The following is a 25107-nucleotide window of genomic DNA, read 5'->3' on the forward strand; positions in this document are numbered from 1 at the left end:
AGGCCAGAGGTGCTCAAGCAGCAGCATGCACTGGGCACCATGTATGAGGTGCGGTGTTAGGGCCCAGTGCAACTGTTTTATTGATAAGGCACCATTTCAAGAGACTCAGACTAAACTCCCTCTGTGTTGGCTAAGCACTTGCCACCCTAACCTCACTGAATCCCCCATCCCAGCTCCCTTACAGATGAACTTTTAGGCCTAATCAAAACAGCAATGAGAATTTTTTGTTTAAAAGGCTTTTTGCTTCGACTCCCCCATACACCATCTACAGTCTGAATGGCAGCTCCTTTTCACATCTAGGTGGATGGGCACAACAGGCAGCTTTAGAGCTGCGGCTGATCTGACCCTGGGACACCCGAGGACTAGTACACATTCAAGGTCTCTAGAGGGAAACTTAGAGGGACCCAAACATTCAGATGCCTAACTCCTCATCAGGGAGAGCCGTACCACTTTGAGAGCTTACCCCCAGTGTGAGGGGGCCCACATGGACCAATGGCCTGACCTGGCACTGCAATCCCTATGAGAGAAACGCACCATCAGTACCATGCAGGGGTAAACAGCCACAACACATTTTAATGCAAAGACATGCAGGAGTCCAGCAATGATTAATGCAAACACCCTCCAGGAGGTAACTTGTAGAGCATTCGGATTCAGACCGTTTGAACTCTGCTAGCTCCTTGGCACCAGCGTGTATGGAGTTAGTTTTTGAGAGTCTCTGGTATCAAGGGTTAACAGCATTCTGTCCAATTACCTTGGTCGGGATGATTTCAGGACAGCAGCCAGATATGTGAAGGACAGTTCTGCAGGAAGGTTAGGGCTGCGAGTGCTTAGCCAACACAGAGGGAGTTTATCTGAGTCTCTTAACCAGCACCTCACATTTCTAAAGGAAACAGATAAGCATTCAATAGCAGCTTCTTCTCTTCTCTGGTCTTCAGTTACCAGCTCCTGCAATTAGATTACAAAGCAAGACATTGTAGATAATCAATAGCAGCAGCTCTAACATCATCCCCCAGTTGTAAGCATCAGACAAGCTGCTTCGGACTCAATGTAGGTACACAAGCTACCACCACTCCCATCCCCCCCCGCCAAGTCAATCACTGTGTTGAAACTTTGAGACACTTGGACTGTTCTTCCGCACTCGTGCTCAGAACCAGGCAGTTTGCGGTCTCACCAGGGCAACGAAGCAGCACTCCTCGTGCTGCCACCACAAGAGCACAAGCAACACCTGTACTAGCACAGAGGAGCTAGTGTTTTGCTCCTTGGTCAGCATACTAGGGAGCAGGGGGATGGGGCTGGAGGCCTGGGGGCTCTTTTATATACACAGAGAAGGAGGGAATTTATTCTCCACTTTAGACAAACTGTTCTGTTTACAAGCAACATGCAGGAAAAGCTTCCTTAACTGGGGGAAGCAGACGTCTCACTGCTCTATACAAAGTCCCAATGTATGGTGGTGCTGCTGTTATTCCCGCCCCTCTGGCTGTGCTCATGCAAGGGCAGGACTAGTGCCCAACCCGAGTGAGCTCAGCATTAGTTCCTTCCCCAAAATAGACCCAGCCTGTCTGGCTGGAGCTCCAACACCTTCAGTGGAATCAAAACCAAGCAACCGTCCTTACTGCTGTGACTTTACCCAGCAGAACAAGGCTGATCCCGTGCATCAGCCCGTAGTGCAATGATTCATTAGGAAAGATCAAATATGAAGCACAGGTACATTCTATAGGTCTCTGGGAAGCCCTGCTAGACTGGATCCTCACCAAACCTTGGCTAGAAAGCTGGCTAAAGCTTTCTATGACCAGCTGCTCTATTTGGGCATGTTAAGGGTGGTTACCGCACACTTGGAATAAGTCCTTCTGCTTTAACTCACCCTCAACCAATCCAATGTACACAGACACCTCTGAATTCATCTCCAGTGTGTGTTTATCAATGCTGTGACCTTCAGGCATTGAGCTAAGCCATTCCCCCTTCCTCTCAAGTATCCTTCTCAGAAAACCTCATCTCACAAGATTAATGTACTAGAAAATCTAATCAGATACAGGTGCAAACACTCCCATGGTGGCCTGCCCATACAGTGACAAGACCAATTGCAGGTTTTGTCTGTGAAATGTTCCAGTACCTGTCCAATGATTCCAGGTGGAGAGTCCACATGTAGCAGGATACCTACTTTCCAGCATCTGGAAATGGTCTATTATTCCATAAAACAGCCAGCCAGCCCATAGTGATGACTGTAGCAAAAGCTGATGAGCCATTGTTTTTCCAAGTACCAATTTCCCATCCATGCACCTCTGCATTAAAACAAACAAACAAAAAAAAAGCAGAGGACTGCCAACAATGCATCCTCTACTCCCTAGACACATGCACCAAACAGGTTTTATTGTGAAATTGGTACAATATCCTGGGCTGGCTGGCTGGCTTTTTAAATGTGGGAGGTGATTTAGCATATGGTTATACCCAACAGGTTTGGTTAAAAAGGATTCCAAAAGAGGAGTGTTTTGAAGGCAAAATGCAAACTTCACTGCTGCTCTAAGTACATCCACTTAATGGGGCATTTTTAAAGTATAGTACTGGCTTGAAAAATCGAGGATATTAGACAGTTCCCTTTACTCTGACCTGCTACTTAGGTGCATTTGTTTGTTATCTTTCTGCTTACTTTACTGACCAAACTACTTCTGTTAGCACTGCAAAGCCAGCACAGCTGAGAGTGAGAGCTGGCTTGTGTACAGCCAGATTAGTCAAACTGAGTTCCAGGTGCAGAATTTCTAATTCTTGGCAATGCACAAGCCAGCGTGACTTTCAGATTCTTACTTGGATTCTAAGCTCTTTGGGAAGGGACTGTCTTTTGTTCTGATTGTACAGCCATTAGCACCATGAGATCCTGGTTGTAACAACAATATAAATAATATCACCATGAATTTGCAGGCCTAACAGCTGGGGAAACCACATTTCTTGGGAATTAATCACCTCTCTCTCAGCTCCCCTCCCCCATAGCATAGTGTATTATGATTTTCAGATTTTTCTTAAATCAGAGTATTACAACCAGACTGTTAGACATTATGCTTTTGAAGCGTATTCATCACTCAACACTTCAGAGTTACAGTTACATGAATCCTGACCTGCTAGCTCAAAATACAGTGATAAAAATAAAGGGTGCGAAAACTACAGAAATAAGCTTCACACCAAGCCCCCATTTATGTGGAGTGTATTTTGCACTGCAAATAACTGCGCCCACGATGCTGCATCCTCAGTTCATTCATGCTTTCGCCTGGCAATTTACAGCTGGTATCAAGTAACGGGTGTACTTCAATGGGGATCTCCTGCAAAGTGGAGGCCTGCTTTTTTTAAAACTGGCAAATTCCTACTCAAAGCGTTTTAAACCCTAATAATGCTATTTTGTGCTTCTCCATCACCTTTCATCTGAGGATGCTTCATAAGTTACATGTTGATCTTCTCAGATAGCTAGTAATACTTAGCTTGCAGGGTGAGTATTACTGTCCCTCCAGTCTATAGATGGGGAAACTGAGGCACAGAGAGCTTAAGTAACTTGCCCAAGATCAAGGAGACAGTCTCTGTAGCTGGTGGGGCTCACACTGGGAACAGATGCCCACATCACAGAAACTCTGTCAGATACTCAGAAGTAAAAGACCATAACCCCCCCGGTAACGTTTAAACTAATGGCCACTTGAAAGAGAGCAAGATATTGCAAGAGAATTCCTTTGAAGCCTCAGGCATCCCCAGAACAGGATGGCTTTATGGCCAGGACGTCACAGCTACAGTTTGACAAGGGGACCAAGACAAATGCTCAGTGGGTCACACTTCCTTCCAGTTAGTGCTTGCTGCTGTCTAAGGGGTAAAAAGATTTTCAAGTAAGTACAGGGCGAGTACATGAAACTCCCTCCATAAGATCCAAATGGCATGGAATACAATGAGGCGGTTTAATAATAGTTACCCTGAACTCCATGCTTTGGGGATCGGGCTATTAGGACACTGGGCAACTGAATCAGTTTTTAAAAGAACAAAACCTTGAGAAGAGTCATATGTGGCAGAGTTCATAAGAACATAAGAGCTGCCATATTAGGTCAGATCACGTTCCATCTCGCCCAGCATCCTGTCTCCATTGGTGGCCCCTACCAGAGCTTCAAGGGGAATAAACAGAACAGAGCAATTATGGAGTGATCCACCCCTCTCTTCCACGCCCAGCTTCTAGCAGTCACGGGTTTAGAGTCACCTAAAGCAAGGGGGTAACATCTTGGCTAATAGCTATTGATGGATCTATCCTCCATGAACGTATCCAATTCTTGCTTAAACCCAGTTACACTTTTGGTCACCACAACACCGCAAGTCAATGAGATCCACAGGTTAGTTGTGCACTGTGTGACAAAGTACCTCCTTCCGTTTGTATGAAACCTGCTGCCTATTAGTTTTATCAGGTGACCCCCTGGTTTTTGTATAATGTGAAACGGGAAATAATGCTTCTCTATTCACTTTTTCTACAACAGTCATGATTTTATAGGCCTCTATCGTAACCCCCTTAGTCATCTTTTTAGTCTCTCCTTGTATGGAAGCCATTCCAGACCCTTGATCATTTTTGCTTCTCTTTTCTGAACCTTTTCCAGTTCCCACAACCTGACATCAGTTTCAGAGACCCCCATCCCCTCCACTGGCATGATGTGTAGCTGACAGGAAAGCAGGACAGCCATGCAGCAAAGGGCTGAGCTGGGGCATTCACAGTAGGGCATGGAGCTGAAGCCCAGGGTCAGACTCTGGGAGGGGTAACAGCCATTTCAGCACATCAGGGATGGACTCAGAGGACTGAGAAAAATGCCAAGTCTTGAGCCCACATTCCCCAACAATGACAATAGACTCGTCCATAGACACTGCTGTGCACAGACCCAGGCTTGTATATAGGGGAAATTTTCCAACATTTACTCCAGGAGGAATTTTGAGCCACAACACAGTGCAGAAATTCATTTCCTCCCCCTCACACCCCACCCCCCCGGCCAGCAGAATTAGCCAGCAGCTCTGCAGCACCGTCAGTAGCAGATGCGGGACCAACCAGAGCCTGGCTCTCCAACTTGCAAATACATGACACTGCCAGGGGGACGGGGAGCTGGACTGTTCCACGCAGGTGCAGTTCCCAGCATGTCCTGAAAGAAGGAAGTGGCATGCAGGAAACTCTGTACAAGCCTGGGACCCAGCATCAGGCTTTCTCCCTCTCAGTGGCGTAGCCAGGTTCTAACATCAGGGGGAGCGAACACATTAAAAAAGACACCACCCAACATATCAAATTACTAATTACATACTTTTAAATTCATCATACATATTTATTTTGTACTTAAAATAAAAACACAAGAATGATCCAGGCAACAGAAGTGTTTGCACAGATTATACTTAGATATACTTTAGATTCTAGAAAGTAAATGACAATACAGTAGTTTATAATTGGCCGGTATTTTTTTAAACCTGTGATATTTTTTCCAGTTACTAATTTCATTTTAAAAATCAATGAAATGCACTTTATTTATAATAGATTGTAATACTAAAGTCACCAAAAAGGCATGACAAATACAAGAATGAGAATTGGTGAGCAAAGATCTCATAGCTCTTAGGGGTTGGACAAAGCAGTAATTTCCCCTAAAGCAGCTTCATTCATGGGTTTTGTTTTTTTTAAAACAAAAGACATCTCTACGACACAGGTTGGCAGTCTAACATTTTTGAAACACTGAGTACTGAAAGTTAGGGTTTTTAACCAATTTAAGCTGTGTACGTGCACACACACACACCCTCCAACAAAAAAAAACAACTTTCTTCCTGCTTTCCTATCACCAGTTCTGTTACTACAGGAATGAAATCTAGACATCCCATAAAATAGCTAGTTCCACATTGTTCTTCAAACCTCAGATCAGTGAAATGCAGCTTTGCATTTGAGATACTATATGACTTGAGTACATTTTGCACTGCCTGCAGCTACACTGACATCAGGAGAGGAGAAGAGGACATGACTGTCCCTAGCATATATGATTAAAAAAAAAAAAAGGTGAGACACACCCACTATCAATGCAACAAGAAGGGAGATCAGTAGCTAGGGCCAAGAGATAAGATGCAATGAAACCCTCCTGTACCCACAACCCATATCTGAAAAGCATCAGTCGCTCTGCAGATCAAAGAAAGAAAGAGCAGCCAGTATTCAGCCAGACAGGATCCTTATTGACCTATATAGGAGAAGTGCACTCAAGTAAACTGTAGCAGTTTCCCAACAGAGTTTTCTTATAGACTTATTTATTAAGCAAAAATTAAGATTAGGAGTCTGATTTAAATTATGTAAATTTTCAGTTTGAGTTAACCGTGGAACTATTGCAGCTACTTTTATTTTACTCATGCCTTCATAAAAAGCTACAGAGTTATAACAGATAATTACAAAGACTAAAGTACATGCTTTAATATAATTAGGACCGGGCCACCCAAGATGAAAACTATACCATGGAAGAGTCCTACAACCAGGTATTTGAGGCCAATCCTCTTATCAATGGAATCCTCAACCAAACTGTGAGGAAGGAGATGTGTACACCCTCTAACTTTTGACAATAATTCAAGGTCAGCCAGCCACCAAGAAGAGCACCATTCATATTCTGGTTTTGGATAAAACACCTGATCTTGCCTACATCATAGAAACCTTCCTCCCTCCAAGCCTATAGCAATAAAGTAACCATTAAACAAGTTCTGAGTCAATCGTCTTTCTTCCCAATTTAGTTTTAACAAAAAAAGCTGCAATGTAAGTAGCTATGGGAGATAACAGTGCAACTACTAGGTATCGGTGGGGGAAGTGTGCTAGTTATGTCCTGGATACACTGGTCTGTTAAGTGTTATTGCTTTTAATATGCTAATGCAAACACTGTAATAGAGTATTACTGTCCCAATGTACTATAGCTTGTTTTAACTTACCGTAATACTAGAAGAGGTGCATGTGAAGCTCTCTAAAAGTTGACACTACAGCAGTGATATTCCCAAGCCAGCATGCATAGGGCTGGGGGTGGGGAAGGGGAGTGCATCTAGGTATAGGTAACATCTCTCACACCAAACAGGAACTTCTCCACAGTTCATTGCAATTTGGAAGTGTGATTATTATACCTTGTCTTACAAACACCAAACACAATTACATATGCACAAGGTCAATAATTCCCTCCTCTCCCCCCCATATACAGAGTTGTGCTTCTGGATATAGTATCTGTCTGAGATTAATATTGATCTCCCAGCTCTTCAGGAAGCAATGAAGAGTCAGCAGCCAAGCCACAGGCTGAATCCTATTGCAAACAGTATGGGTGACGCATGAGGCATTCTGAAGCAAGAGGAGATTACTGGAAAACTTTAAATAAGACACAGAAAGAATACAGTTTTCCTAGGTTTTGTTTGTCGGATTTATTGTATGATGTATAGTAAGTGTTTAATATAAAAATCAGGTAGTAGGGTTTAGAATGTTACCACAAGAGATTATGCTATTACCATTATCCAGTCAACTTGCACACTACTATTTTGAATTGGTGATAATTTACAGAGAGAGAAAGAAGAAAGAGGGGAGGGGGTTAAGCACGGGAAGGGGGGCAATAACCCAATGTCTTTCCTTTGCCTCCTGGTCCTGCCATTCCCTCAGTCCCCTCCGCGGGGGAGAGCCCGACATCATCCTCGCCTCCCTGCTCCGCTGGACCAACTTCAGAGCACAGAGACAGCAGTGGCCGGCGTCCCCGCGCACCCCCTGGAGCAGAGCGGTGGCTCGACTGCAGCAGAGTCATTCCCCGGGCCAGGGGCGGCTCTAGGCACCAGCAAACCAAGCTGTTGCCTAGGGCGGCCAAATCTAGGGGGCGGCAGGCTGGGCCGGTGGACCTGCCGCAGTCATGCCTGCGGGAGGTCCACCCGAGCCGCGACGGACCTGCCGCAGGCATGACTGCGGAGGGCTCGTCCCGCGGCTCGGCTGGACCTCCCGCAGGCATGACTGCGGCAGCTCAAGCGGAGCCGCCGGACCCGCGAACCGTCCGCAGCCGTGAGGTCCGCTGTTCCCGCGGCTCCGGTGGACCTGCCGCGGGAGCTCAACCGGAGCCGCGGGAAGAGGGGACCCGCCGCGGGACCGAGGAAGGGCGGCGCAGCACACCGCGCTGCCTGGGGCAGCCTATTTTCTAGAGCCGCCCCTGCCCCGGGCTGCCGCTGCTTGCAGAGAAAAGATGCCACTGAAGACAGACCACGAGAAACACCCCCGCCCGCCTTTTTCTTTCCTTCTCCACCTCCTCCGTCGGCACCAGCTGGGCTTCAGAGCCACCTTACCCACCGTGTGGCCGCCTCGCTCTGCATGGGGCTGCCAGGGGCCAACGGGGCTGCTGCTTCTCAGCCCCCTCCCACCGTGCTGCCGCCCCTTCCCCTCCCAGCAGAGCTCACCCCTGCCTGGGCGGCATGCGCCAAGCGGGGCTCAGCTTAGCGAGCCGGGCAGCTGCGAGTGGGCAGGCAGGAGCCTCCTCCTCCTCATCCCTGGGGAGCCGGGCAATCAGCCGCTGCCGCCGGCAGCCTCGGCTGGGGATGCAGGAAGGCAGTGCAGAGCTGAGAGCCAGCCGGCGGCCGCACGCAAAACCCGGCTCCAGAGTCCAGTGCTGGCTGGAAAGGCGCCACTTTTGGAAAATGTACTCGGGGGGAGCGGCCGCTCCCCCTGCTCCCCCCCAGCTATGCTCTGGCTGGTAGGGGGTGCAGGTGTCTGGGCTAGGGGGGTGTCCCACAGCTGGATGCTGGGGGTGTGGGTGTCAGACTGGAAGAGCAGAGATTTCTCCCAAGATGTGTCCAGCTGACATGTGTGACACACTCAGACAGGTGCCCAACAAAAGCGTAACAGAGAAATAGGAACTGGGCTGTTGGAGGAGGAGTTTCTTTGACTCTCTACTCCTGGGGGAATCTTTTTGCTGGCTGACAGGTATTTTGAATTAAATTACCAGAATAACTGAAACTGGTGTGATTATATTGTGTTATTTCGATAAATAAAATATGCAGATTTTAAAAATATTGTGGGCAGAATGTTTAATTTTTTAGCGCAGAATTCCCTCAGGAGTACACATTACTACACCACTATGTGGGTGGTTTCCTATGTGAACACTTATTTCAAATAACAAAGGCCTTTTCAGTTTAGGTTACATCCCCTTGGAAGTAATACTGGTAGGTCTCCTTGGATAGACACACCCTAGCTATGAGATTTCAATCAGGTTTTGCAAAAACCAAACCAAACGCTACAGCTGCTACACACATGTACAGCTTCCACTGACTCCCGTAGCAGCTACACCTGAAGAACAACAACTGTGTTGCGCTCCACTGTGCCAAACTCAGACCTGTTTGTAAGCCTCGACTTTTGTTCAACCAATAGCAGTGAATAATAATCTGACATTTGGATGTCAGATGCCATAGTAATGGGGGCAGTACATGGAGCCAGACCACCTTTGCCACAATGCCGCCTACAGTGAAATAAAACCTGGACACAGAGGATACTCCACCCACCACAGAAACGCACCTGCTTCTAGAGAGGACTGTGTTACAGAGCTCTCCATCTCCACTTGCTGATGGTGGGAATAAAAGCATTTCAGTTTATGTAGGAGAATGCTGACACACGGAATACAAATACAGAGAAAAGTTATCCCGTTCCACTTTGAGCTAACATGTAGGCCCCAGCTTAAAGAACGGGAAGACCACCTGCCTTTGCACTTACTGCTTTTCCAGGATAGGCTATATGGCAAGGACCTGGGTGCTCTCATGCCTGGCATTAGGTTATTCTTTGGTTCCATCACTATGCTGGACCCAGGGCTGAAAGAGAGCAAATAAGAATTATCCTACACGTGTACTTCTTCTAGCCAAGTATCTTACTATAAATATTTGAGTTTTTTCTAACATTGAAGAAGACAGAGTATGTTACTTTAAACAAACCTTCATGCAATCATAGAATCATAGAATTCAAGATCAGAAGGGACCATTATGATCATCTAGTCTGACCTCCTGCAAGATGCAGGCCACATAAGCTGCTCCACCCACTCCTTTAGCAAGCGACCCCTGCCCCATGCTTCGGAGGAAGGCGAAAAACCTCCAGGGCCACTGCCAATCTTCCCTGGAGGAAAATTCCTTCCCGACCCCAAATATGGCGGTCAGCTGAACCCCGAGCATGCGGGCAAGACTCTCCAGCCATACTCTCCAGAACAGTTACTTCTCCTCGCAAAGGCTAGACAAAAGTGTAGAATATGTTGATGCCATTTACTTTTTGACTAAAATCCCCAATTAATCAGTTATCCAAACAAGAAATAAATAAACCAAAGACAGCAAGAAAAATCAGAGTTAAAGCTCGATTATAAATATTGCACTGCCCTCAACTGTAAATGGCATCTCAGCACACATGCCCTAGTTGTCTCTATATACGCAGACTTCATGCAGATGTCCAACACTGAATGCCAGTGAAAATGAGGTAGGATCTGAGGCTAAAACAGGGGGAAAAAAAGTTAAAAATGACTTAGACAAGTTAAATGTCTTCAAGTCGGGACGGCCTGATGAAATACATCCTAAAATACACAAGGTGCTGACTGAGGAGATATCTGAGCCATACGCAATTATCTTTGAAAAGTCATGGAAGACAGGAGAGATTCATGAGGACTGGAAAAGGGGCAAATATAGTGCCAATCTAGAAAAAAGGGAATAAGGACAATCTGGGGAATTACAGACCAGTCATCTTAACATCAGTACCTGGAAAGATAATGGAGAAAACAATTAAGCAATCCAATTGCAGAATCCTAGAAAATAAGGCGATAAGTAACAGTCAGCATGGATTTGCCAAGAACAAATCATGTCGAACCAACCTAATAGCTTTCTTTGACAGGATAACAAGCCTTGTGGATGGGGGAGGGGAGTGGTAGATGTGGTGCATCTTAAATTTAATAAGGCTTTTGATCCTGACTTGCAGGGAAATACAACCTAGATTGAGCTACTATAAGGTGGGTGAATAACTGGTTGGAAAACCGTTCACACAGAGTATGTAGTTCACAGTCAAGCTGGAAGGGCATATTGAGTGGGGTCCCATAGGCATCAGTTCTGGGTCCAGTTCTGTTCAATATCTTCATCAGTGATTTAGATAATGGCATAGAGCACATTTATAAAGTTTGCAGACGATACCAAGCTGCAAGGGGTTGAAAGTGCCTTGGAGGATAGGATTAAAATTCAAAGTTACCTGGACAAACTGGAGAAATGGTCTGAAGTAAATAGGATGTGCGACACTACACTCCATATTCATCATAGTAATATTATTAGGATATGATCATGGCATAATTATGAAGCATTTTGTACAAGATGGGTCATGTAAGGAGTCATTGGGAAAATTATGATTTGCTGAATACAAGTATCCTATTTGTAGGCATGTATCGTTTTTGTATCTGAAGTTATGAATATTGACTAGGTATCTATATTTCAAATGGGCTTACTCTAGAAAACACCCACAGCCAGCCTTTCAGATACAACAATGAAAAAGCCAAAGAAGGTTACTGGCTCATCAACAAAGACAACGGGTTGTGGAATAGCTTAGCCTTCGTGGAAGGCCAGCCTGTAAATTATGGCTGCTACGATTCTGCAAGGGCATGTGACCAGATCACATGTCTCTGGACTCCATTTTGGGCACCTGAATTTTTTCACAAACTGGTCTGGAAACCAAGTTTGAAACAGAGTTCCTGCCATATGAAAAAGCTATATAAGGCAGAGAGCGACATCATCAGTTGTTCTTCACTCCCCTACAACTCAAGAACAGACAGAAGCTCTGAAAGAAAAAGTCTTGGAACAGGGTACGAGATCCCAAGCTGCAAAACAAATGCAGCTTGTCCCTTAAGAATCTGCAAGCCTGCTTATATTGTCAGCCAGGGTGAGAATTTGCTAATTCATATCCAATCTTTCTAGAATTTTAGGCTTAGTTTGCGATTCTGTTTATTTACTAGGTAATCCGCTTTGGTCTGTGTTCTATCACTTATAATCACAAAGCAAAAAACGAGTTTATTAACTACAGAAGATAGATTTTATCTAAACCGGTGTGCCTGTGACCAAAGTGTCTTGGGAAAAATCTCAGCCTGCTTAACACAAGTATGCATGGTCCTCTCCACATGGAGGGAGTGGCAAAGTGGGTAATAAATTCATACTGGTCAATGTTTTGATCAGAGCAGGATGGTACAACTCTGGGGTCCCAGGCCGGGGGTTATTTTGGCTGTAGTCTCTCTATTGTTGGTTCATGCAGTGGCTGTCTAAAGCCTGCGTGAACCTGCAGCTGGGTGTGTCCCTGCCTGTGTGAATGCTGGTGGGAGCGGTCTATAGCCTGTCACAGCAGCACAGTGCTAAGAGGGAGCCCAGGCTGGTGAGTCACAGGGCTCAGTGAAACCCCAGTTCCAGGTGGCACCCCGGGGGGGAACCAATCACAGGATGAAATTCAATAAGGACAAATCCAGAGTACAGGTCTGTCGCATCTTACGTGCATTTAACATGCGCGAATTCAGCTTTACGCGGCTGGCAAAAAAAAGAGAAAAATAATTTAAATACTGTTCCTGTAGTGCGGGCGATTCCGCCTGCCATTCAACTCAATGTAATTTTGACTATACGTGGTTTTCACTTTACGCGCTGACCGCGGAACGTAACCCCAGCGTAAGATGACACAGACCTGTACTCCACTATCAGTTGCACACATACAAAGTGGGAAATGACTGCCCAGGATGGAGCACTGAAGAACAAGATCTGGGGTCATAGTGGATCACAAGCTAAATATGACTCAACATCATTTTGAGATGCATTAGCAGGAGTCTTGTAAGCAAGATCCGAGAAGTAATTCTTCAGTTGACATTTAATCAGCATGGAGTAGAGCAGGGGTATTGTGCCCAATTCTGGGGGCCACATTTCAGGAAAGATGTGGAAAAATTGAAAAAAGTCCAGAGAAGAGCAACAAACATGATTCAAGGTCTAGAAAACATGACCTATGAGGGAAGATTGAAAAAAAATGGGCTTGTTTAGTCTGGAGAAGAGAAGACTGAGAAGGGACGTGATAAGAGTTTTCAAGTAGATAAAAAGTATCAGAGGGGTAGCCGTGTTAGTCTGGTTCTGTAGAAGCAGCAAAGAATCCTGTGGCACCTTATAGACTAACAGAAGTTTTGCAGCATGAGCTTTCATGGGTGAATACCCACTTCTTCGGATGCAAGCAGTGGAAATTTCCAGGGACAGGTGTGTATATATAAGCAAGCAAGAAGCAAGCTAGAAATAATGAGGTTAGATCAATCAGGGAGGATGGGGCCCTGTTCCAGCAGCTGAGGTGTGAAAGCCAAGGGAGGAGAAACTGGTTCTGTAATTGGCAAGCCATTCACAGTCTTTGTTTAGTCCTAAACTGATGGTGTTAAATTTGCAGATGAATTGGAGCTCAGCAGTTTCTCTTTGAAGTCTGGTCCTAAAGTTTTTTTGTTGTAAGATGGCCACCTTAACATCTGCTATTGTGTGGCCAGGGAGGTTGAAGTGTTCTCCTACAGGTTTTTGTATATTGCCATTCCTAATGTCTGATTTGTGTCCATTTATCCTTTTCCTTAGAGACTGTCCAGTTTGGCCGATGTACATAGCAGAGGGGCATTGCTGGCATATGATGGCATATATTACATTGGTGGACGTGCAGGTGAATGAACCGGTGATGGTGTGGCTGATCTGGTTAGGTCCTGTGATGGTGTTGCTGGTGTAGATATGTGGGCAGAGTTGGCATCGAGGTTTGTTGCATGGGTTGGTTCCTGAGCTAGAGTTACTATGGTGTGGTGTGCAGTTGCTGGTGAGAATATGCTTCAGGTTGGCAGGTTGTCTGTGGGCGAGGACTGGCCTGCCACCCAAGGCCTGTGAGTGTGGGATCATTGTCCAGGATGGGTTGTAGATCCCTGATGATGCGTTGGAGGTTTGAGCTGGGGACTGTATGTGATGGCCAGTGGAGTCCTGTTGGTTTCTTTCTTGGGTTTGTCTTGCAGAAGGAGGTTTCTGGGTACACATCTGGCTCTGTTGATCTGTTTCCTTATTTCCTCGTGTGGGTACTGTAGTCTTGAGAATGCTTGGTGGAGATTTTCTAGGTGTTGGTCTCTGTCTGCGGGGTTAGAGCAGATACGGTTGTACCTCAGTGCTTGGCTGTAGACAATGGATCTTGTGGTGTGCCCGGGATGGAAGCTGGAGGCATGAAGGTAGGCATAGCGGTCGGTAGGTTTTCGGTATAGGGTAGTGTTAATGTGACCACCACTTATTTGCACCGTGGTGTCTAGGAAGTGGACCTCCCGTGTAGATAGGTCCAGGCTGAGGTTGATGGAGGGGTGGAAGCTGTTGAAATCATGGTGGAATTTTTCCAGAGTCTCCTTCCCATGGGTCCAGATGATGAAGATGTCATCAATGTAGCGTAGGTAGAGAAGGGGCGTGAGTGGACGGGAGCTGAGGAAGCGTTGTTCCAGGTCGGCCATAAAAATATTGGCATATTGTGGGGCCATGCGGGTGCCCATAGCAGTGCCACTGATCTGGAGATATATATTGTCATTAAATTTGAAATAGTTGTGTGTGAGGATAAAGGCACAGAGCTCAGCAACCAGTTGTGCTGTGGCATCATCAGTGATACTGTTCCTGATAGCTTGTATTCCATCAGTGTGTGGGATGTTTGTGTAGAGAGCCTCTACATCCATGGTGGCTAGGATGGTGTTTTCTGGAAGGTCACCAATGCATTGTAGTTTCCTCAGGAAATCAGTGGTGTCACGGAGATAGCTGGGAGTGCTGGTAACATAGGGTCTGAGTAGAGAGTCCACATATCCAGACAGTCCTTCAGTGAGAGTTCCAATGCCAGAGATGATGGGGCGTCCAGGATTTCCGGGTTTGTGGATCTTGGGTAGTAGATAGAATAACCCTGGTCGGGGTTCTAAGGGTATGTTGATTTGTTCCGGTGCTAGTGTAGGGAGTGTCCTGAGTAGATGGTGCAGTTTCTTAGTGTATTCCTCAGTGGGATCTGAGGGAAGTAGCCAGTAAAATTTGGTGTTGGAGAGTTGTCTGGCGGCCTCCTTTTGGTAGTCAGACTTGTTCATGATGACAACAGCACCTCCTTTATCAGCCTCTTTGATTATAATGTCAGGATGGTTTCTGAGGCTGTGGATGGCATTGCGTTCTGCACGACTTAAGTTGTGAGGCAAGCGATGTTGTTTTTCCACAATTTCTGCCTGTGCACGTCAGCAACTGGTTGCTGAGCTCTGTGCCTTTATCCTCACACACAACTATTTCAAATTTAATGACAATATATATCTCCAGATCAGTGGCACTGCTATGGGCACCCGCATGGCCCCACAATATGCCAATATTTTTATGGCCGACCTGGAACAACGCTTCCTCAGCTCCCGTCCACTCACGCCCCTTCTCTACCTACGCTACATTGATGACATCTTCATCATCTGGACCCATGGGAAGAAGACTCTGGAAAAATTCCACCATGATTTCAACAGCTTCCACCCCTCCATCAACCTCAGCCTGGACCTATCTACACGGGAGGTCCACTTCCTAGACACCACGGTGCAAATAAGTGGTGGTCACATTAACACCACCCTATACCGAAAACCTACCGACCGCTATGCCTACCTTCATGCCTCCAGCTTCCATCCCGGGCACACCACAAGATCCATTGTCTACAGCCAAGCACTGAGGTACAACCGTATCTGCTCTAACCCCGCAGACAGAGACCAACACCTAGAAAATCTCCACCAAGCATTCTCAAGACTACAGTACCCACACGAGGAAATAAGGAAACAGATCAACAGAGCCAGATGTGTACCCAGAAACCTCCTTCTGCAAGACAAACCCAAGAAAGAAACCAACAGGACTCCACTGGCCATCACATACAGTCCCCAGCTCAAACCCCTCCAACGCATCATCAGGGATCTACAACCCATCCTGGACAATGATCCCACACTCTCACAGGCCTTGGGTGGCAGGCCAGTCCTCGCCCACAGACAACCTGAAGCATATTCTCACCAGCAACTGCACACCACACCATAGTAACTCTAGCTCAGGAACCAACCCATGCAACAAACCTCGATGCCAACTCTGCCCACATATCTACACCAGCAACACCATCACAGGACCTAACCAGATCAGCCACACCATCACCGGTTCATTCACCTGCACGTCCACCAATGTAATATATGCCATCATATGCCAGCAATGCCCCTCTGCTATGTACATCGGCCAAACTGGACAATCTCTAAGGAAAAGGATAAATGGACACAAATCAGACATTAGGAATGGCAATATACAAAAACCTGTAGGAGAACACTTCAACCTCCCTGGCCACACAATAGCAGATGTTAAGGTGGCCATCTTACAACAAAAAAACTTTAGGACCAGACTTCAAAGAGAAACTGCTGAGCTCCAATTCATCTGCAAATTTAACACCATCAGTTTAGGACTAAACAAAGACTGTGAATGGCTTGCCAATTACAGAACCAGTTTCTCCTCCCTTGGCTTTCACACCTCAGCTGCTGGAACAGGGCCCCATCCTCCCTGATTGATCTAACCTCATTATCTCTAGCTTGCTTCTTGCTTGCTTATATATACACACCTGTCCCTGGAAATTTCCACTGCTTGCATCCGAAGAAGTGGGTATTCACCCACGAAAGCTCATGCTGCAAAACTTCTGTTAGTCTATAAGGTGCCACAGGATTCTTTGCTGCTTCAAGTAGATAAAAGGTTGTTACGAGGAAAAAGGAGAAGAATTCTTCTCTTTAACCTCTGAGAATAGGACAAGAAACAATGGGCTTAAATTTCAGCATGGTTTAGGCTGGACATCAGGAAAAATTGCCTGTCAGGGTTGTTAAGCACTGGAATAAATTGCCTAGGAAGGTTGTGGAATCTCCATCACTGGAGATTTTTAAGAGTGGGTTAGACAGCTGTGAGGGATGGTCTGGATCAGTGATTTTCAAACTTTTTTTCTGGTGACCTAGTTGATCCAAGAGAGCTGGGGATAAGGGGTCTGGGAGGGGCTCAGGGCTGGGGCAGAGAGTTGAGATATGGGGGTAAGGGCTGTGGGGTAGGGCCAGGAATGAGGGATTCAGGGTGTGGGAGGGGGCTCTGGGCTGGGGCAAGGAGTTGGGGTGCAGAAGGGGGGGTCAAGGCTCTGGGTTGGGGCCAGGGATATGGGGTTTGGGGTGCAAGAGGGAGCTCTGGGTTTGGGGGGGCTCAGGGCTGGGGCAGGGGCATGGGGTTACCTCAGACAGCTCCCAGTCAGTGGCGCAGCAGGGGTGAAGAAGGCGGCTTCCTGCCTGTCCTGGCACCACGGACCACACTGCGCCCCAGAAGCAGCCAGCAGCAGGTCCAGCTCCTAGGCAGAGGCGTGCAAGCGACTCCGTGCGGCTGTCGCCCACAGGCACTGCCCCCCGCCAGCTCCCAGTGCAGAGCTGGTGCTCAGGGCAGGGGCAGCACATGGAGCCCCGTGGCTCCCCCCCAACCCTGCCACCTAGGAGACGGACCTGCTGCTGGCTGCTTCGAGGGCGCAGCATGGTGTTGGAACAGGTAGGGACTAGACTGCTTTAGCTGGGCAGCACCGCCGACAGGACTTTTAACAGCCCAGTCAGCAGTGCTGACCAGAGCCACCGCAACCCAGTGCCTTCTGTTCCGTGACCCACTTCTGGGCCACAACCCACGGTTTGAAAAGCACTTGTCTAGATAATACTTAGTCCTGCCATGAGTGCAGGGGCCTGGACTAGATGACCTCTCGAGGTTCCTTTCAGTCCTTCAATTCTGTGTCACTGTTACAGGCTGTAGAAAGTCGTACGTTGATGACCTTTGATTAAACAGGTAAGGCACAGTACAATGATTTGGTTGTTCAGGGGTGAGACAGATAATGACCAGACACATTATGCTTTATTTTCCGAACCTACATTGTGATTACACTTCAAAAATAAAATTATTTCTGACTCAGGGCTCTAACTGCCTGCAAAATCTCCTGGCTGTTAAAAGTTACTTGTAGCAGGTCATGAGAGATTAGATTAGTGTCAGAAGTTTAAGCCTAAATTGCCTAAGAGCTGACATCAGTCTGCATTTCTATCATGCCCAGCATAACAGTTTAATGTTTAATAACCCCCCCAATAAATATATAACCAGTGGGGATTGAATCCAGGACCATCAGCACTAATAGTACTACAGTAGAACTAGAGGAGTAACCATTATCTGGTAGCAATAGTATGTTCTTATACTCTCCTATGGATCTGCAACTAAAAGGAGACAGGAAACACTGACCAAGAGGCATAGGAATGTTGATTCATGCCAGTGGGAACTCCCACACCATCACCCCAAAGTAAATTGCATCTGCCCATCAACACAGCAGCATGAGTTAAAAGTAGTTTGAAAGCACATCTTCTATGAAAAGCACTGTCACAAGAAATACACCTTTTGTTACCTGTTGTTTATGCCACTATTGAACGTGCCCCAAACGAACACAGAATCTGATTGCTCCTGTAGCTCTGCCAAAGGAAACAGACATCATTGTGGCTCAGAACTGAGTAACTTCTGCAAGCGTCATAGCAACACAAAATGAGAAATATGGCAGAGACGCTGCTAGGTTTACAAAATGGAATGAGACTTGAGCTAAGACTTGGCATAAGTGACAGCAAAGCAGGCATTTAATTGAGAAATATAAAGCGTAAAGATCATCATCAATTTCCATTTTCATCAAAGCACAGATGGTGCAACAGACTATATGGAAAACAACAGATGTTTTGTAGAGAATAGCAGGCGTGTCGTAGATCCTGTGAAGCAGGAGAACTTAATTTGTTCAGGGACAGTATAACTGGGTGTCCCCACACATGATCTGTGCAGAGGGCTCTATGGGACCTCTCTCTTAGTCCATGTAACTTCTTTGGGGGCAAGAAGAAGGGAATAGCAGGGGCTGACAGCCACCTTGTGTCATCAACCTCCTCACCTTTATCCCAGTCTTCGTCACATGGGGACGGCTGCCACATGCTGACAGTGTTCATCTCTCTGTGGCAGTTATTCGACTGACTCACTTAAAGCAAAGAAAATTCTTAGTGAGAAAATCTTTTTGGATAAAATACAATCCTATTTTAGGGACATTAATCATTTTTTGACCTAGCTGCAGAACAGCTCTAGGCTTTGGAGAGGAGCAGCATATGCTGGAAGCTGATCAGTACTCCCCTAGTCTTAGCAGCAAAAAACTCTTTAGGCCAGGGATGGGCACCTTGAAGGTAGCAAAGGGACACAAAATCCATGAGACCCCTTTGGTGGGCCATACCTTAAGAGGCTATACATTGCCCAGCTCTGAGAGTTTGCTACAACACAGAATGTTGGCAGGCCAAATCAAATGATCTGGCAGGGTGCTTGCAGCCCCCCATTTGCCAATCCCTGTTTTAAGCCTCTTCTAAAGCTAAACAATTCTGCACACATTTTTCAGCAATGGTGCAGCTGCTCCAACATACGCATTGGGAGAGGGTTCAGGTGTGTTTCTATTGTCATGTCACAAAAATCTGCTCAGGATTTTTTCCACTACTGTCATGCTCCAAGCCCTGTCTACATGAACATGCACATCATTGCTGGCTTCAGTACAACTCTACTTTTGCCAGAGAACGGGTACGTTTTCCAGTGTAGTGACAGCCACATAGACATCAGTGGGGGGAGACATTGGAACACGACCCACATAACCAAGTGATTTAGGTGCTGGGGTGACAGACCTGGACAGTGAACTCCTCATCAGAGCCGACAGCATGGGCAGTGGTAGGAAAGCTTCCCCATAGTCCCCTCCCCAACTTGCCCCACTCTGAACTGGAAAAACCCACCTTCAATTGGGAAAGTTATTCAGCCTCCCTGGCCCAGTCATGGCTCTTCTGCTAAGATAGTCAAGTAGGATGTAACAGAAGTGAGGATTGTTATGATCTAGACACTTGTCCATTAAGAAATGGACTGAGACCAATTTATTTCACATATGCCACTAGACAGACTATGAAGATTTTTGGTCACTATCAGGTCAGATCTGCATTGGAGACTCACCTCTCTCATGGCCACTATCTTTCCGCTCTAAGCGGTCCAGATTACCAGCTAGATCTCATTTCAGCACACACAGTTTAGGGCACAATGTACAGTTCCCATTTTAATGCTAAAATCTCTGGCAGATAACACATGTAATGCAAGCCAGTTGCCTGTCAGATGCTTAGGAGAATTTGCATGGACACAGAATGAATGAAACTCAAGTCTCCCAGGGCTCCTGTTGCTTCTGTATCACATAGCACTACAGGTAAAGGATTGCTTATGGAATAATAGAGTAACAATCTTTAACAGCAAAAATTAAGTTACAACGCTGTTAGCCCAAGAGTTCCAGAAGTGACTTTGGCTCTGTAAAGGAGTTTTTCTCACCAATGTCTTGCTCAATGCAGATTTTGTCATCACAGCTTGATATATGATGTCTGATCTCAGCTCTGGGAACCTGATGGCGGGCATTAAAGGGGCATGTGGCTAGCTGCTCTGCAATATTAGGGTGGTTCTAGAGAAACAGAAAAAGTACGTGCTATCTCACTGAATTCATCCTAGCCCTTGTATTTTCTAGTCACTAGTGAAGGGTTTGTGCAATCTGCATCCTGAAACAGGTTGAAAACATTTAAACAAGGAAAGACAAAACTTAGCTCAGGTCCTGAGCACAAATGCAGTGTAGAAACAGTGAAGCATATGCATCGTTTATGATACAGGCTATGTTTGTTCATTTTTACATTTAAACACCACCCTGAATTTATCTGATTGAAGATCAGCCCCAGATCAAACACAGTGAAACCCCTGCAGTGTCATCACTGGCATGGTTCGATGCACAGATGAAATTGCCCTAATAAGCCTACATCGGGAGTAAGTGCCTTGAAACCCTAAAAAATTCAGCCACTTTATTTTTAAATTAAGTAAGCAACAGACTAGAGAACAAGTTCCTGCCTGCACTAGAGCTTAAGTCTTTGCAGTAAATTTAACTCTCCTGAAACAGGAGGGAAGTTACTCAATGTTCCAGCTGAGGCCACATCTATATTGGGGGCATTCTGCCAGTAGAGGTAAACGAGTGTGGACACAGAAGAGCGCTACCATCCCCCACTGAATGAAGAGCCTCTACCCTTAGAAAAGAGCAAGACAACAGAGAGGAAGAACACACACTGCTCAGGCTTGCTCTGCACAGTTTTTATATTACTATAGCTATGTTGGCTAGGGGTGTGATTCCTAACCAATACAGTTATACAGTACATCATCTTAACATGTGGATGCAGTTATATCTGTAGAAGTGTGCTTATATCAATACAACTAATATACACTAGCACTGGAGAGGTTAAAATAAGCTACTGACTGAGAGGACAAAAGAAAGGAGCAGCTTCTCCTGTTAAATATATAGCATTCTAGCCCAGAATAGAAGACTGAGAAGAGACAAAAAGTTTCAGACCGATGTACATTGAATAGAGTTATTAGCAATATAAAAAAAGATGGTTTATTTTGCAATCAGAGCAGTGCAGCTGCTAAAGAATTAGCTGCAACATCAGATCATTTTTGCTTTGGCCAACCAGAAGGCATCCATATAACACTGGTTGCATCTGCTCCATGCCCTGAAGTGGGAAGCAAATACCCGGGTCCCACAAGTGAACTGCTGGAAGAGAATAGAATCCCATCACTAACCTAGGTATTCTGAAGAACCTATATCACCTTTCTTTGGGGCAAATGCACTGATCTGAAGTGCATTACTAAATATGAACTGGATGCTTTTACTAAGTGGTAAATGGATGACAGATATAAATATGAAATAAAGATGGCTTCTTCCAGTCTAATAGCAAGTGAATGCATCCTTCTAGCAAAAGGCAACAAAGCATACTGAGCTCACCATGCATTAGCTTTACAAAAATATGATTTCCCAAGTGCATTAGAGACCTTAACATCCTGTCCTACCTTCCTGCACTTTATAAGATGATAGGGAAACCGACAGGCTCGGATTTGATGATAGCGATCATATGGACATTGTATTAACTTCTCTGGATCCAAAGCATCAACTGGAGGAGAAGGAATAAAAAGACAAGAAAACATTCTGCCAAACAAGATCTAAGAACATCATCAACACAATTAACAAGTGTGGAAACATACTAGGTACTGGAGCTTTCCTCTAATGGGGTTAAGCCATTAATTTTTAATAGCCTAGACAAAAATTTAAAATTGCTACGGTGGCACTCGTGTACACCCAACCAAATTCACTTTGGACTTTTTGTGAGTGGAATATTAAATTAAAAATGAGGAAAGTGTAGTCAGTAGTGCAGAGTGGCCAGTATATATCCACGAGTACACTTATGCAGAACAGTGAGCTGGAAATACATTACTAAAAAAACCCTTGAAGCTACCAAATTAGCTAGCTGTATAGCAGTGACATGCTAAGGGTCAGCAGAAGCATGGCATTCTGAAGTAAATCCTTTTGCATTTACCTTCAATGCTCAAAAGCCATCTCTGCTGGAGTAAGAAACAAATCAAACTAAAACAAACATGGCTGGAGTTAAGGCTGCAATTTGCACTACAGAGCACTTGGCCCTATAAAGTGCAGAGGTTGGCAGGTGCTTAAGAGCCCAACACCCACTGAATATAGTGAGGGCCTAAGTCACAGGCACTATTTGAAAATGTTCCCTCCTAGTCCACACTAGGACTCAGAGAGGCACGAGTCACCTTACTCACTTAAAAGTTACATAGAAGGGACAAGGTAGGTGAGGACCAACTTCCGATAGTGAGAGACACAAGCTTTCAAGCATACACAGATCTCTTCTTCAGGATTCAGTTTGTGTTCGTGCAGCAGCTTTCCTGCCATTACACTTGTCTCCCCTCACACCTTCCATGCTACTTACCCACATTTGTATCAGTGTACAGAGGGCATGCACACAAAGGAACAAGGGACAACAGACTGTGGGATGTTCTCTAGAGAGCTGGAAGTAAGGGGAAGGGCCAGATTGATTACATAAACCAGTGTTTTTAAATTTTTTTGATACCAGGGACCAGCTTGCAGCCTTTCTAAACAGTGTCAGAGAGACCAGAGGGACAGGCCACTGAGAAAGACTGACACAGGTCACTAGGACAAATGGCTACTTTTGACAAAGTGTGAATTGTCAATGTTTGTATGAATACTGTGTGCACCTCAGTTTTCCCTATGTGTTGCACAAGTATCTAGGCGGTGGGATAAAGGTGTGAGAGCTTTGCAGATACCCCAAGAGGGAAGGTACAAGTGCCATCTAGCTACCTGGGCCCAGCCAATGGTTGGACATTCTGTATCCTGAGGCCCATTCTCTGCAAGAGCCAGTCGGAGGAATTAGAGAACAAAGAGGTGGAGGCCAGGTGACCAGTTTGCCTGGGCAACAGCATACAGGATAGAGGAGGGGCAACTGGGTGTGACTGAGAGTGAGCTGCTGAAAGCTGGTCAGTCTCCTGGTTTGGGACTGAGCGGGAGAACCCAGGGCTCTGGGTCTCCTTAAGATGGACTTTGCTTTAACTTCCTGCTTTCTGTGCTAACAAGATTCTGCTCTATGATTTGTTTCAGACGACTAATAAACCCTTCTGTTTTACACCGTCGGGGGTGCATGGCCCCTTAAGGGGGCATGCAAGGTTTCCCCAGGTGTTCAATTCAGGTGGACTCGCTGCAGGCAGCTTATGGTGTGAAACTGGGATGCTGAACGCTCAGAGGTCAGACCCAGGAGGAGCTGAAGCCCAGGCAGTTTGTCTTAGTGAGTGTGCGCCCCGAGGGGTGGTCACACTACAAGAGGGTCCTGTCTGATGGCTAGTCTACACTACTGCGCTGCTCTAGTGAGTCTGGTGAAAACGCACTATGCTGACTGGAGAGCCCTCTCCCATCAGCATAATTACTCCACCTCAGCAAGAGACGGAAGCTATGACAGCAGAAGAGTGTCCCCCACTGACTTAGGGCTGGTGTGGACAGCTCAGGTGATGTGTTGATCAGGGGGTGGCTTTTTCACATCCGTGACTGACATAAATTATATCGACTTAAGAGGTAGTGTAGACAAGCCCTGAACTTCATCCAATGGTTCCAGAGCACCAAGCCTGTGTACCCATGAATTACTGTGTGTGGGGGGGGAGGGGCCGAGGAGAGTCATCCCCAATGCATCAAACCAGCGCCATATGCCAGGCTAGGCCTCTGAAGAGGGCAGCTCCCTTACCCGACCATGATACTAACTAGGACTGTATATTAATCACAATTAACTCATATGATTAAATAAAATCACAATTAAAAAATTAATCACAATTACTCGCAGTTTTAATCATTGCACTTACACAACAGTATACCAACTGAAGTATAAAATATTTTTGGATGTTTTCTACATTTTCAAATATATTGATTTCAATTACGACACAGAATACAAAAGATACAGTGCTCACTCTTGTTTTTATTACAAATATTTGCACTGTAAAAATGATAAATAGTATTTTTCAATTCACCTCAATCAAGTAGTGTGGTACAATCTCTTTATTGTGAAAATGCAACTTACAAATGTAGATGTGTTACATAACTGCACTCAAAAACAAAACAAAACTTTAGAGCCCACAAGTCCACTGAGTCCTACTTCTTGTTCAGCCAATCGCTAAGAAAAACAAGTTTGTTTACATTTATGGGAGATACTGCTGCTCACTTCTCATTTACAATGTCACCTGAAACTCAGAACAGGAGTTTGTATGGCACATTTGTAGCCAGCATCGCAAGGTATTTACATGCCAGATATGCTAAACATTCATATGCCCCTTCATGCTTCAGCCACATTCCAGAGGTCATGCTTCCATGCTGACGACACTTGTTAAAAAAACAACACATTAAATAATTTGAGACTGAATTCCTTGGGGGAGAATTGTAGGTTTCCTTCTCTGTTTTACCCACATTTTGCCATATATTTCACGTTCTAGCAGTCTCAGATGATGACCCAACACATGTTGTTCATTTTAAGGACAATTTTTAACTGCAGATTTGACAAAATGCAAAAAAGGTACAAATGTGAGATTTCTAAAGATAGCTACAGCACTCAACCCAAGATTTAAGAA

The 25107-nt window shown here is 45.6% G+C and overlaps 1 protein-coding gene across 6 annotated transcripts in view; it reads right to left on the minus strand.

The window, feature by feature from the left end:
- Positions 1-333: 333 nt before the first annotated feature.
- Positions 334-25107, minus strand: part of LOC120391285 (gametocyte-specific factor 1-like) — a 49314-nt gene continuing 24540 nt past the window's right edge. For 2 of the 6 annotated variants that reach the window (XM_039514784.1, XM_039514785.1), the window contains exons 3-9: positions 21979-22079; positions 20428-20554; positions 18983-19066; positions 18461-18524; positions 9722-9816; positions 2111-2279; positions 334-945 (exon numbers count right to left, since the gene is read on the minus strand). In XM_039514784.1, coding sequence (XP_039370718.1) covers positions 2155-2279; positions 9722-9816; positions 18461-18524; positions 18983-19066; positions 20428-20554; positions 21979-22079 — 596 coding nt within the window. In that variant the 3' untranslated portion in view covers positions 334-945; positions 2111-2154. Of the gene's footprint in view, positions 946-2110; positions 2280-9709; positions 9817-18460; positions 18525-18982; positions 19067-20427; positions 20555-21978; positions 22080-25107 lie in introns of all 6 variants that reach the window. The other 4 variants (XM_039514783.1, XM_039514780.1, XM_039514781.1 and 1 more) reach the window with 4 other exon arrangements.

The sequence above is a fragment of the Mauremys reevesii genome, linkage group 25 (assembly GCF_016161935.1).
Source record: "Mauremys reevesii isolate NIE-2019 linkage group 25, ASM1616193v1, whole genome shotgun sequence".
NCBI lineage: Eukaryota > Metazoa > Chordata > Testudines > Geoemydidae > Mauremys > Mauremys reevesii.